This window comes from Aphelocoma coerulescens, chromosome 4 (genome assembly GCF_041296385.1).
Source record: "Aphelocoma coerulescens isolate FSJ_1873_10779 chromosome 4, UR_Acoe_1.0, whole genome shotgun sequence".
Lineage (NCBI taxonomy): Eukaryota > Metazoa > Chordata > Aves > Passeriformes > Corvidae > Aphelocoma > Aphelocoma coerulescens.
The window spans coordinates 34,375,959-34,390,764 of record NC_091017.1 but is presented as its reverse complement, the minus strand read 5'-3'; the positions used below and the strand labels follow the sequence as shown (position 1 = coordinate 34,390,764).

Sequence of the window (14,806 nt, the reverse complement as noted above, 5' to 3'; positions counted from 1 at the left end):
CTTCCTGTTGCTGTGGTATGACTAAATCCCAGCCATGATAATTTGCTTCCATGTAGTTGAGAGACGTCTGTATTTCCAAGTGGATCTTACAGTTATGACTACATGGCTGTTAGTGCAATTAAAAAGGTGTGGTTTAAGTTAAAAGATTATTTAAGTGCTCTTTGCTAAAGACTTGCATCTGTTTAGCAGCCTAAAAGTGCACAGTTCAGAGTGGTTCGGATTTTTCATTTCCCTGGTGCACTACTGAGTCCTGAATTCTAGCTGGTACTTCTGCTATAGCCCTGTCCCATTAACCTAGGCAATAATGACCTGAAGTTGTTGCAGTAAATAAAAATTTCAGATAAGTGCTTTAGTGTTCGAGCAAAGAATCCTATGGGAATATTTAAACTCATTCTGATTTCCTTTAAATATTATTTTGGCCACAAAATACTATTATTTGTCCTTGCAATATGATTTTTTTCTGGAAAGCTTTAACACAAATTCTCTTGTATGATATTGTCTTGTAATAAATTTTTGTGGTTTGGCTGATGTTCTGGTTTAAGCCTGCTCTAAAACAGAAGGAAGAAAAGTAGCCTAAAATAGCAATTAGAAGAGATATTTGAGGGTTATGAATTATTTTCTATTTCTGTCACTAGCTTAGGTCTCAGCTCAGCATGCCTTGAAGTTGCAGGAAATGTTTTATTAATTTCAGTAGATCTTGGTTCAGGTGCATTTAGTCTGACCTTGGACAAGTCAGGTGCCTTCTGTGCTTGGGACTGAAAAGTGTATGCTCTGCTTACCCCTCCAACAGGATCACTATAAAGCTTCATTCATTCACATCTGTAGAGAGCTTGAGGGCTTGTAAATGAATGCCACTTTCCAAGGAACAAACTATTATTTCAATGTAGATGAATTCATTTTACCTTCCCACCAGCTGCCAACAATCTGTTTAGTGCAATGAAATTCTGACAGCCTGTGTCAACAACTGAAAGCAGCTCATTCATGACAGAACGAAAAAAGAAAGAGAAAATGCAGACCTGAACTCTTCTCCTAGCAGAGAATGGCTTTGTGTCTGAAAATAAAATTTTTGTCTGTCATTTCAAAAGGCCCTCTCATAAAAGAAATGCACATTAAATTAAAACTGCTGTTATTTTTTCATTCCATCGCACTAGGGACCCCTCCTGGTTCTTGATGAAGAGTGAGGTGAAATATCGCACGACTGAGCTACAGAGAAAACAGCAAGCTGTTCCAAGTGCATAAGCCAAAATGAGCATTCAGAGAGAGCTCACCCTGTCATGAGCTCATGCTGGCAATATGTTTTTTTCTATGGGTGTAAACTGAGATTTGAGCCTGAGAGAGACTCCATATTCAGCCCTGCAGGAGCACTTTCGTGCATGTTGTTTTCTTTAGAATAAGCAAGGAACTTGTGAACTGCTCCCAGACCTAGAAAAATACCTACAGCCACAGTGAGTTCGATGGTCTCCTCCCCTTCCCTTCCCTCCCCACCATGCAGCAATAAAGTGAAGATGGAGTCAGAGAGAAAGCATGCAGGTTTCACTGAAGGGACAATGTCATTTTGCTCTGCATGATTGGGTTTGTGTGGTGGTCTGAGAGTTTTGCCTGTTTTCATTTGGGAGGTGGTAGGCAGATGTAGGTTTGTGGTGGGCAGAGGCAAGGACATGGTGGTCAGGGCTGGGAAGCTGAAAGGCAGAGTGAGTCCCCATGTCAGGCAGGCATGGTGTGGAGCCTGGTGTCCCTGCCCCTGTGTGGCAGTGGGAGCCCATCTGTATCATCCCAGCAGCAGCTCTTCCCATGCAGAGTGGGGGCTGTGGGGCAGCTGTGGCAGCCCTGAGGGAGGTTCTCTCCTAGAGACCAGCCTAGAGGCTGGCTGCAGATATGATCCATCTCTGGGTTGTGTGAAAGGAAAATGATGCTCTAGGCACAGCCTAAAGTCAGCAGAGCACCCGGTTTCTCTGTTCTCTGAATTTTCAGTCAAGTAACTATTGTGCAGTAGAGGAACGATGTCATTTGAAATCACTACGATATTTTATGCCCTTCTCAGTGCTGGTTTGTTTGTGCTAGATGTGAGCAACACTGAGATTTCTGGTCTAAACTGCCCCTTCCAGGCAGTTACACCTCCCTCTGCCTGAGGTATACTTCCAGCAGTGTTACCTGTTGCACATCCTATTCTAGACCTAAACACTTCACAGTTCCTTTTAAGAGCGTCATATCTTTCTTCTTGGTAAAGTCTGAAAAGCATAGCATTAATTCTTTTCCTTGGTCACCTAAAAAAGGCTAGTAACTCTTGTTAGGGAAAAAATGTATTTGAAAGTAGATGCACTCTTCTAATCCCCAAAGTGCTGGCACCCAGTTTTAGAGTATGACTGAGGCTGGTGGCACTGGGAGAGGCCACCCCAGCTGTGCTGTACCCAAGACACCTACTCTGATGAACATGTTTAGGAATCCAGTTTCATTTTCCTGATGGCATTTTTCAGTGCAGTTCAGAGAAGGGGATGCATTTTGTGTTATTTTGAAAGAAGCAGTTGTAAACCCTTTGATGCAGGAATTCAGAAACCATGTGGTCAAGTCAAGCATGAACACATGCCAAGTGTAATTGAAATAGTAAGCTAGGCCTACAGACAGTTCTTGCCTAAAATTAGCTGTAGGAATTTAGTATTCCTATGATACCTTCTTGTTCCTGTAGTCATATTCTATTGCATGAATATACATGGGTTTAGAAGTCCTGCATTCCTTTTACAGATGTCTAGCAGTTTTTATTTTTCCTCTGAATACATTACAGAAGTTTATTTTATGCCTTACTTAAAGGCTTAAGAAGCTTCTCCATTCTGTCCTTGTTGGCTGAGTTCACTCTGAAACAAACTGATTTCTGTATTTACTGCGGTATGATACATGCAAGCATTGCAAACCATACCCACGGTTATGTTAAAGGTAACATAGTCAAAGATGTGAATATTCATAAATATACTGGGAGTGATGGAAAAAAAAACATTTAGAAAGGTATTTTTGTTGACTCTTTTGTGCTGGGGAACAGTTTGCAATGGGTAACAGTGTGATGTCCACGTTTGAAACTTTAAAACCACTGCTGTGATGCTGTGATCTCAAGCATCTCATAGCTGACATTCCAGCCACCAGAGGAGAAGCTGCATAGCTAAAATTGGTAAAAGCCTGTGATATTTTATTCTTGAATATACACACACACACAAAAAAAAGAAAGGTCAGCAGTGAAATACAACTAGAACAGGCTGGGAAAAGCAAGCAAGGAAGAACAAGCCCAAAGCCACTGCCTTGGGATGCAGGAAGTGTAGATTGCATTGCTGATGCCCTCTGTGACTGCGCACATGCAGCGAGTGCTGCACAGGGAGCTCCCCACCCCAATGCACTCACTGTGTGTGAACACTGTCTTTGCACACTGCGAAGACTGTTTGGCACTAGAAACCATGATGGTGAGATAGCTGGGGATTTTCTGGCAAATAACCCCACCTTGGGTCTGTTATTTCAGGCTGGGGCCCCTGAGGGTGGTGCTATGACACCTCCAGCTGAAGAGCAGGGTCAATTTTACCTCAGGGCTCTCTGTCCATTGCAGGGTAAATGTGTCCTATGGAGACATAACTCAGTATCTGTCTGCAGTCCTCTGTGGAATGGTGATTATGAGCCTTCTCAGCCCTATAAAGGTTCTGTAGTGATAAAATCTATATAAAAAAAGATGAGATCTTGGATAATTCAGTGACAGCACCATAAAAGTAGGATTTCCCCCTGCTGACATGAAGAGGCTGGAGGAAGCTGTCAGAACTGCTTTTAGATGCAGCTTATATGACCTAAATTAAAATAGGCAATCAACTTCTGCCTCCAGCACTCAGTTTGGCTTACTTTCAATCAAATAAGATCCATTAATTAGGATTTGTACAAATGTGTTTTCACATCTAGTAAAAATGGGTGCCTGTCAAGAAGGTACTAGGTGCTCCACTACCATGGACCAAAATGACGTGAGCAGAATTACCCAGCAACAGTTTACTGACAGCTGCCAATAAAAACAAACCTGCTACAGGAGGGAACACAAACATCTGCTCCCCTATGGCTGCTGGGGGGTCTTCACCCTATCCAGCCACAGCTCCAGCTGTGTCACCTCCCCAAAGAAATACATAGTACTGCATAATACTGTGTGCCCTGAAAATCAGCAGGTCAGGGCACTTATACTGGGAGAAGGAGGATTGCTTTGTTCTTGTGTATTTATAGCTTTGCTTAATAGACTGTTTAAGAAAACACATGAACCTTTTAGGACTGTAATTGTAGTAGTGTCAGTTGTAGCACAGCAGCCAAAACTCAGGCATCAAAATTCTTTCTGAAATTATCATCTGGAAAAGGAATACAAAGGCTCAAAAATTGCTGGTAAATTCATTGCTTTTAGTGTTTGTGCACGTGAGAGAGAGAAAATAGCCAGGGCATTAATTCACATGTGGATTATGGTATATTTCACTTTTACAAGCAAAGCTCTTTTCTGATTTACAGCTATTTAAAATAATTACTTAGCTCAATGCAGCAAGGGAATCAGCTGGCAGAGTGGCTTAGCATATTAAGATACAGCTTTATGTGTAGACCCTCCCTCCTCTCAGTGCCACAAGCTTGAGTCCTCAGCAGGGACTTCAGCTGATGAAGTGATAGCAGCAGGCTTCCAGTCTCAAGCACACTGTGTGGGCTGCTCTTCTGCGATCAGGGCAGCTGCCCTGGGAAGCTGGATTTTCATAGATGTGAAAGCCAGAAAGGAACAGCCTAATCGTTTAGCCTGACTTCATTTTACTTGGTAATTCCTGCCTAAAGCCCTGTCATTTGTGGCTGAAATAGAACATGTCTGTTAGCTGTCTAACCTTGATTTAAAGACTGCAAGTGACAGAAAATGCATCCTATCCCATGGCATGCCATTGCAATCGTTCTTGCTATTTGCATCTTGTTTGCAGCTTGAATTCTGTTAACAGACTTTTATTGTTCAACTACTGTATTTTGGCTCGCTGGCACCACTAGTGCTGTGCACAGTGCTGGCCAATGTTAACATCAGCTCACTGACGTCACTGAAGGGAAATCTGGGAAGAGCTAATTCAGAGCAGTCCTCTGCTTGGTGACTTCTGTGTTTTAAGATATTGTTGTAATGGTTTTGTTTTGCTTGCTCTCAGCCAGTTCTTTCTTTTCAGAGCTTCAAAGCTTAGAGAGAGATAGATTGGTAAGCATAGTAAGTGCTAGGATATCATATCCTATAGATACAGAATAACTTGTATTAATACTGCACTCACATCCCTGATTTAAGAGGCTACATCCAGATGAAGATTATCTGGATTTGGAGCTCCTGCAAATGTGTTTGGTCACTGCATACTTTCAGTATCATCTGCAGTTCAGACAAACACATCAGATAACAGGATTTGGTCCCATTTTGTTTTCTCACACCTGCATCTTTTTTTCCTTCGCTCTTCTACACACAGAGTTTGACTACTGGATCTGATTGCAGGTTGTGATCTGTTATTGTGTGAGAAATGTTGATAATGTAGATAATCTCATACATTTTATGTGAAAATTCAACATAGTAGTCAAGGGAGATATTATATCCAAGGAGTATTAAATCCAGCCTGGGATGTATTTTATCAAGCTTTCTGGAACTCCCCTTCAGATTTTAGAGAGACCACTAAGGTCTGGATTCAGCAGTGGCAAGCAGATGGCAAAAGACAGCTTTATGTGGAATGCAACCCATGTAGTGGGAAGCTCTTGTGTGTTTATTCCTGGCCTGTAAGGGTGAACCCTTTGCCATCCTCAAGAGATTTGTTTCAAATCTGCATCAGCTTCTTGGAATAACAGACAGCTAAAGGAAGAAGCCTTTCTTCTATTTTAGAGATAACTTCATATCATGCTAATTACAGATGAGGCAGTGAATAGCAATCAAATATGGGGTCTTTTACTTTTGGATAAAATCTAATTGCTAGATAATTTAAATCTGTGACCAAGTTTATAAACTAGATATAGATATAAAATTGGTTAGGATGTCAAAATATGAATGAACACCTACCTAGCAGAATCTGATTTAATTATGTTAATATTTATTTTAATATTTGATTTGATATTTTCTATAAACTTCGGTCATAATAAAGGATCAGTTATATATATTGTGCATAACAAGGAATATCTTCATCCTGCAGGGGATAGTGGGATAAATTTAACATGTGTAGGACACAGCCAATTTCTTCAGGCAAATCTAAATATATTTGAACAATCATCTTGACAAGTGATGTGACACTTGTATTTGCAGCTGGAAAGGTGTGTAGGAACAAAATGGGGTCAACAGCAAAGAGATTAATGAAGATCCATAAAATTGGAGAAGAAACACAAAATTGGGACAGATTATTAAATCTGGCTGACAGCATATAAGTGGACTAGAAATAAAGTTAATGTGAAAATACTGATCTGGGTAATCCTACTTAGATGGTTATACCTGAGTGACAAATTCTGAAGTAATTGCCCACAGAAGGTGCCAGCAACATCCTCTGCAGGTGGAGCGAAGGCACTGTGGTATATCTGGAATGAAACTGAAAAACCCCACTACTACTATCTGTACCACAAAGAGTACGAAAGTCTTTCCTACCTTTGAAGACAGACTCAGTACATTATTTCCAGTCAGGTTCTGGCAACTAGATGATTTTTCATCAGAGAAGGCAAACCATCTATTATTTCACAGTAAAATGAGTTCTGCAAATTAGTTTGTGATTAAGAGTTAAATGATGGCTACCAGAAAAAAAAATTACTCCTAATTACATTTCGCTGCATTTATAAGGAGAGCAGTCCCTACATAGCTTTTTGTTATAGTAAGTGTGACCAGCCTCCATGTGGTCACCAGCAAATCTTTTGTGCAGCTGACGCTCCCTCAAGGAGGTGTTGCTGAAATCAATAAACATGTGCCTGGGGAACTATAAATAATGAAACACCTGATGTTCTGCAAAGTTAACGCTTTCTCCATATATCACGTATTACAGGCTGAGTATCCACAGTGACCCCAGCCAGCGAGGCTGGAGACAGATGTCCTTTCTTAGATCCAGCTGCAATACTTGAAGATATTAGTGCTTCTTCACACCACAATTTTGCCAGAAAGCTGATTTATATGGGCATTCTGTAACCCAGCATAGGAAAAAGAATCACTGGGGTTAATGGAAATCATTGTTTCAGCATTGCTTAAACTAATCTCTGTCCTTAAACTAAACCCACAGAGGATCAGGGAACACCACCTGGTAAGCAGAAATGGAAGCATGGTGCCCACTGGCTGAAAGGCAGTAACAAGCAGCTGAGCCCATGCTGTCTTCAAACAGCAGGAAATAACTTCATGGAAAATTTTCAGGTTTTATTTTATTTATTTGCTTCAGCCCTGTCTGGAGCAGTTCAGCGGCGCTCTGCCCTCAGCTGGCTGCTACCGCCCATCTAATGAGCGCTGGAATGGATCCTGCAGCGCTCCCGCCCTGCGTCAGCCCCGAGTCAGGTGGTTTGGCTTAAACTGCTGCTGCTGGAGATGGTTTGCAGTGAGCCAGCGAGCTGCAGAAAAGGAAGTGGTCATACTGCTTTACCACCTCAGCCATGTCTTCAGCATGGGAGGGTCACATCTTCAGCTGCCACAGCTGTTGCGTGGGTGAGGCAATGCTTGTAGGTAGAATTAACTCTGTTATTGACAGACCTTCATGGTTGTAACACTATCTCTGTTTCAGCGATCTTTTGTGCTGTAGTGTCATGCTTAGCTTTAGTTTGCTATAGTTTAATTCTCCTTGAAGAGAAAAAAGTTTCCAATTAATCCAAGGAGGATTAAGCTATAGTAAATTGTGATTTGCAAATATGAGCCGATTAAATTTGAGCAGCTGATAGAGCTAGCACCTTCCAGTTTCCTTCCTTGCTCCTTTCCTGGAGGTTGCATCCCTGCCACAGGACAGCTGAATTTGGCATGCGGAGCTGCTCTGGAAGCACCAGAGTTCACTGCCTTGGATAATGAATTAGAGGGATGCTCATGTAGGGTTGCCTGAAGAAACAGGGTTTGAAACTTCAGTGGTTTGAAAGTTTGAAAGTTACAAAGTCAGAGGTGGCCACCTCCAGGAAAGGAACGGGAGAACAGCAGAAGTAACTTTCTGCTATCAAACTGAGCAGGCTGGCTCAACTGGAATGCCCAGGCATTTTGTGTACTCTAACCAACATCCCTCATCTTCAAATAATATGCTTACACTCCTGTCCACTTTGTACACTGGAAGACTTGGTAGATCTGAGGAGCTGGCAAGTGCGTTCACTATGAGAGCGATCTGTTGAGGATGTAGCAGGTGGCTAGTGCACTTTGACACCTTGCTTCCTTTGGGATAATGTCATTGTGGCAGCTTCCCTCTATGTCTTACAAATGTCACTTCTCTTTTTTGTGTAGGTCAGCATGTCACTGAGAAGATGGGGAACAGCAGGGGTAGCTAAATATATCCAGGGGATGGCAAACATCTCCTCAAGACTTAGAAACTTCTGTTTGTGATTTGTTGAAGAAAAGAATGAGGTAATGAACGTGGCAAAAGAGAGGAAGAGAAAGAGTTTAAGAAAGGAATGGAGGAAAGAATAGACTCAGAGAAGGCAGAAACAGAGAAGGTGGAAGAATGTTTGCGAGGTAAGGCTCATGCTCACAGTAGGCAAAATATCTGTAGTGTCCCAAAGAAGTATTTCTGGAAATATGCTGTAGCTGGGCAGTGCTTTCATATGAGTTTACTTCGTATAAAACTGTTAAAGTGCCCTGGTTTCACAAAATACATGAATGCTGCCAGAACCACAGATAACTACCTCAATCTTATTTTTCCCCTGCTATCTTCATGCATGCTGTATCTGAATACAGAATTTTGCTCTTTAGGCACTGCCTGACCATGTCAACAGCAGGTTTTGTTTAGTTTTCCAGTGAATGTGCCTGATTGAACATGATTCACATGTTTTCTTAGTGACAGCATGGGCTGCATGGGACATGGCTGCTTTTCCAAACTTGCTGTGATTCAATGGAATTCAGGCATTTTCATATTGAACATCTGTGACTTGGGGAGGATCCATGTGTTTTCTCAATGAATATGAACGAAGCTGGCAAGGACCTCAGCATTTCCTTCTTGGTTCTATGCTTGTAATTATCACAGTGTATAAATATACAGAGACTTTCTCAGAATGTGCCTAAGAAGATCTGACAAGATCCAGCTTTTGCTCAGCCCTGTTTCTCTGTGTAAGGAGGCAAGTCAGATACAGTCAATGTGATCTCATCCGTTCCCCCTCCTATCCATGTAACTACACACATGCAGTAAGACTTCTAGACTTACTTTAGAACCTAGTTCTCCCTCTTAACCTGGATATGTGGTATTGTGTAGGTCCAAAAATGTTGGGAAAAAAAATCCTCTTCCACTTCTCCTCGCTGTTGCAGTGAGTTTGCTCTGTCCGCAGAATGCTCTGGCAGTATACTTGGGTAGTTCTTCCATGACTTGGAAAAGAGGCAAATAGTGAAACAGCTGCCCTCTCAAGTGCCCCTTCGTAGGAGAGGACTGAGCTACAGTAACTCCTCCTGCTACTTACTGTCTTTGTCCTGCTTTTACTTGGATGTCCTAGGATGAATTTACTTTTCTCTGAACAGCTGCTGGACTCTTGCCAGAAAGGTGAAGTTTGTAAAGTATCAGTGGAAACAGCAAGAGACTGGTAACCATTGAAGTATTGTACTTAGCTTTCATGGATAGAAGGAAGGTTGGTACTTAGCATTTTTATGATGCTGTATATTCTCAGTGTCACTGAAGAAGCACTAATTCATTCTTAGACCATTCTGAGATAGATATGGGAGTTAGGAATAGTGGTAAAGGAAAGAAGTTCTGGTCTTGCTGAAGCTGATGAAAGCATCTACTTAAAGGTTACTTCTGGTAAATGCTTTCCTGCCATGCTGAGTTGCTATTTACTGACCTAGTGCTATGATAACAAGCCAGCCTTTTAATGGAAAATGAGGACCAGAATACTAAGGCGAGACAAATCCTTGTTGAATTGTGCAAACTCGTTTATCCTCGCAGATTTCTATTTCATTTAAATTCTCCTCTTTCACAAGCCATGCCTCTGCATCGAGAGGCAGCCCGTGTGCTAGTCACACTTTGCCCCATCAGCAGGAAGCCAGCTGATTCCCCGAGGAATCAATTTCGGCGAAGACCTCTCCGAATTCTGAGCGGCACTGGAGCAGCGCCGCGCCATCCCGACCCAGCGCGACACGTCTGTGCGCGGGGGACGCCGCGGGGCGCCGGGTGGGTGGGCGGGCGGTGGCCCCAGAGCTGCGGGGGGGGCGGCGGGGCGGGGGCTGCGCGGGGCGGTGGCGGAGGGAGCCGCTCTCCCGCCCCCTCGCACACGCTCGTCCTTCCCATCACCGGCGGCGGCGTTCGGGAGTTGCTCCCGCGGCGGCGAGGCGAAGGCACCTGCCTGGCGGTGGCGAGTAGCAGAGCGCAGGCTGCCCGCGATGCCGGCTTAGCGGCCAAGCATGGCGCGGCGGCTGCGAGCCGGCAGGTGCCGGGGCGGGCAGGGCGGCGCTCCCCCGACGGGATGGGCGCTGGCGCTGCTGGTACCGCTGTGGCTGGGCGCGGCGGGCGGCGGCGCGGCGCCGGTGTATAACCTCAGCCTGGCAGTGGACGAGGGGCTGCCGGCGGAGACGCTGGTGGGCGATATCCGCGCGGGGCTGCCGGCGGGCGCGGACCCGCTGGGCGGCTTCCTGCTGTCAGAGGGGAGCGGCGAGTCGGCGGTGCTGGCGGACTTCCACGTCCAGCCGGAGACGGGCATCATCCGCACAGCACGGCGGCTGGACAGGGAGCGGCGGGCGCGCTACAGCTTCGCGGCGGCCACGCTGCGCGGCGAGGTGGTGCAGGTGGAGATCGCTGTCACCGACGTGAACGACCACCCGCCACGTTTCCCGAAGGACAGTCTGCAGCTCAACATCTCTGAGCTCAGCCCGCCCGGCACCGCTTTCCGCCTGCCGGCTGCCCGCGACCCCGACGCCGGCCGCTTCGGCACGCAGGGCTACGCGCTGCTGGAGGAGGGCGGCCCGGCGGGGGAGCCGCCGCTCTTTCAGCTGCGCTATGTGCGGCCGGAGCCGCTGGAGCTGGTGCTGCTGCGGCGGCTGGACCGCGAACGGGCGGAGGTCCACCGGCTGGTGGTGGAGGCGTGGGACGGCGGCAGCCCGCGGCGACGCGGCCGCCTGCGGGTGTTGGTGCGGGTGCTGGACGAGAACGACAACGCGCCCGCATTCAGCCGCGGCGAGTACAGGGCGCGGCTGCGGGAGGACGCGCCGCCGGGCACCGCCGTCTGCCGCCTACGGGCCGCTGACCCCGACCTGGGCGCCAACGGCGAGGTGCGGTACGCCATCAATCGCCGGCAGAGTGACCCCGACGGCTACTTCGCGGTGGAGGAGCGCAGCGGCGTCCTGCGCCTCCGCCGCCCGCTGGACCGCGAGGCGCGGGCCCTGCACCGCCTGGTCGTGGAGGCGCGGGACGGCGGCGCCCAGCCCGAAGTCTCCAGCGTCCTCGTCTCCGTGGCCGTGCTGGACGTGAACGACAACCGGCCCTCCATCCGTCTGCTCTACCTCACCGAGACCGGCGGTCCGCGGGTCTCCGAAGGGGCTCGGCCCGGCGACTACGTGGCCCGAGTCTCCGTCTCGGACGCCGACGAGGGCGGCGACGCGGAGGGAGCCGAGAGCGGCGGGGGCATCGCGCTGGCCCTGCTGGGCGGCGACGGCGCCTTCGCGTTGCGGGCGGCCGGGGCCGGCGTCTTCTTCCTCTGCGTGGCGGGGCCACTGGACCGCGAGAGACGCGACCTCTACGAGCTGCGGCTGGTGGCCACGGACGGCGGCACGCCGCCGCTTTCCGCCGAGGAGCCGCTGCTGCTGCGCGTCGCCGACCTCAACGACGAGGCGCCCGCGTTCCCGCAGCCCCACTACCGCGCCGCCGTCTCGGAGGCCGCCTCCCCCGGCACCGCCGTGCTCCGCCTCACCGCCTCCGACGCCGACGAGCCGGGCTCGCCCAACGCCGAGGTGCGGTACGAGCTGGAGGGCGACGCGGCCGCCCTGGCCCTGCTGCGCATCGACGCGCGGAGCGGCGCCGTCAGCACGCGCGCGCGCCTGGACCGGGAGCGGCAGGCGGCGCTGGAGCTGCGCGTGGTGGCGCGGGACGGCGGGGTGCCCCCGCGCGCCGCCGCGTGCCGCCTCAGCGTGCGCGTGGAGGACGCCAACGACAACGAGCCGCGGTTCGAGCGCGCCGTGTACCGCGCGGAACTGCCCGAGCACGCCGCGCGCGGCCGCCGCCTCCTCCAGGTGAGCCCCGCGCGGCCCCGCACTGCCCAGCGCTGCCCCGCACTGCCCCGCACTGCCCAGCACTGCCCCGCACTGCCCAGCACGGCCCAGCACTGCCCAGCGCTGCCCCGCACTGCCCCGCACTGCCCCGCACTGCCCAGCACGGCCCAGCACGGCCCCGCACTGCCCCGCACTGCCCCGCACTGCCCAGCACGGCCCAGCACTGCCCAGCGCTGCCCCGCACTTCCCCGCACTGCCCAGCGCAGCCCCGCACTGCCCAGCGCTGCCCAGCGCTGCCCAGCACTGCCCAGCACAGCCCAGCACTGCCCCGCACTGCCCAGCGCTGCCCAGCACTGCCCAGCACTGCCCCGCACTGCCCAGCACTGCCCCGCACTGCCCAGCGCTGCCCAGCACTGCCCAGCACTGCCCAGCACTGCCGGGGATCGCGGCCGGGCGAGCTCCGTTAATCAGCGCAGCCCTCGTACCGCCATCCTCACCAGTGCCCTTAGAAATGTGCTCCTTGTCCCGTAGCACTTGTAGCGAGGGTAACGAGCACAGAAGCTCAGGTCTTCGGTGGGAATCAAGTATCAGCTCTGGTTAAATCTCAGAGGGAGTTAAACCATCTGTGATACTTCTGAGGACTTGAGATGGTCCTCAGAGGAGAGCCAGTAGGACCCGTCCCCGAGGGCATCATGACCCAAGCTGAACCTGGGGGAAGGGCAGTGTAACACACAGTGTCCTGGAATTAAAGTGCACTTCAGGGTCTTTGTAATGGTTCCCGAACTCTCTGCTAACGAAGTGAATCAACTCACCGTGCCTTCGCAGAAACTGTTTGGTCCTAATAGAGAAAAATGTTCTACTCATCTATAAAACTCCCTTTATTCTTTGCAGGTGAGGTTGAATGGAGGTTTTGGAGGGCCAGGGGTTGACAGAGAGCCCTTTTGCTTTCAGCGTGGGAAAGCATGCAGAATGTATACCTTTGAACTGAACAAAGCCTTTGCCATCAGAAGAAAATTCACAGCAGTTGGTCCTGGGTGAACGTAGACGTGTTTCTGAGTTTGTGCAGAACTTAGATGAATTTGGGGAAAACCAGCACTTAAAGAGGAGACCTAGGGAGAGCTGCAATGTGTTTCCTCAGTACATTTGATGAAAAATCAAACTGTCTTTATCTTCAGGTGGCCTACTTAATTAATTTTTTTTTTTTTCAAATCAGGAGTCATTGATGATATCTGTCAGTAGTTTATTGGAACAAAAGGCGTTTTCTTCTCTATTTTTTCTCTTTTATCTAATTGCACTCTGAGTTCAAGAAGTACACCGTTTGTACAGCTCTAATACAATTTAATCTATAAAAACTCTGTGAAGGTTGAGCTCATGGTGCTTTTCATTTAGTATCCCAAGCCAAAAAGAAAACCCCATCACGCTTTCTTTTTCCTCCAACACCATGGGGAAAAAAAAAAAAAAAAAGTCGTCGTGCACCGGTGACCCCAGGAATGCCTAGAAGAAAATTAATAATGCGATTTTAGGAATTCGCCATCTCCTGGGGAGGAGAGAGGGGCGGCCCCGGCCTCTGGCGCTGGGCGCGGGCGTCCGTGGTGCTGAAAGGCAGCGGGGCAGGCGCCGTCGGGGAGCTGCCGCTGCCTGACTCCACGGTGGGGCTGATGGATAGCAATCGTGTGCTTTTGATTTAAGCGGACAGACGCCTCCTGAAGGGTTCCTGAACGTTTTGAAGAAGATAACCTGTGATTGTGGTTTTACTAATTTCTTTCTTTCTTGTAGGTTTTGATGCATTAATAGTGCAGACTTTCTAGGGCTGCAGGTGTCATGCACTGTGATGTCGTGTACGTGTACATCACTCACGCTGCACTGAATTTTGAAAGTGTCCCCATGCTGCCATAATCCTGTTTGGAGAGTAGAAAGAAATAGCTACGTCCTGGTAATGAATGAACCTGGGATAATAAAGCCAAACATGAATGAGAAGGAGGCATGAGAGACAGACACAGGAGGAACAACAGATGAGCATCCTATGGACTGCCAGGAAAGGAAGCTGGTTCTACTTGCAGGTTAATCCAGGATCATCTTAGTGATGTCCAAGTTTCATACTACATTGTGTAGCAGGCTTGAACTTTAAACATATCCACCTTTGACAATTATCCTCTTATCTTTGCCCTCACAAAAGGAAACCTTCTACTCAGACTGTGAGCAGGAAGGGCTATCATGAAGAGAGCAGCTTTGTTTATGTTGCTCTAGGAGTTGCAGTGAGTGATAAAAATGTAGAAAATAGATTTTGGTTTGGCCAAGCTCTTTTTCAGGGTCTGTGGTACGAGTCTTGGCTCCAGGTGAGCTCTTGTACTTCAGAGCTAGCATGAAAAGGAGGTAACCATGCACTCTGTTATTGGTGCTCCTGGAGAAATGGAAACAAACCAAGATACTGAAGGAGGCTACTCATGTCACATCTTCCTCTGCTCCACAACCTGGGAGGTGGTGATA

The 14,806-nt window shown here is 48.5% G+C and overlaps 1 protein-coding gene and 1 long non-coding RNA gene across 2 annotated transcripts in view; both read left to right on the top strand.

The window, feature by feature from the left end:
- The first annotated feature begins 7,503 nt into the window (after window positions 1–7,503).
- On the top strand, window positions 7,504–10,115 carry LOC138109019 (uncharacterized). The gene is made up of 3 exons (XR_011150204.1): window positions 7,504–7,651; window positions 8,423–8,650; window positions 8,973–10,115. It is a non-coding gene; the product is annotated as an uncharacterized lncRNA (long non-coding RNA).
- Window positions 10,116–10,519: 404 nt separating this feature from the next.
- Window positions 10,520–14,806, top strand: part of DCHS2 (dachsous cadherin-related 2) — a 105,724-nt gene continuing 101,437 nt past the window's right edge. The window contains exon 1 of the mRNA XM_069014868.1: window positions 10,520–12,340. Coding sequence (XP_068870969.1) covers window positions 10,520–12,340 — 1,821 coding nt within the window. The remainder of the gene's footprint in view (window positions 12,341–14,806) is intronic.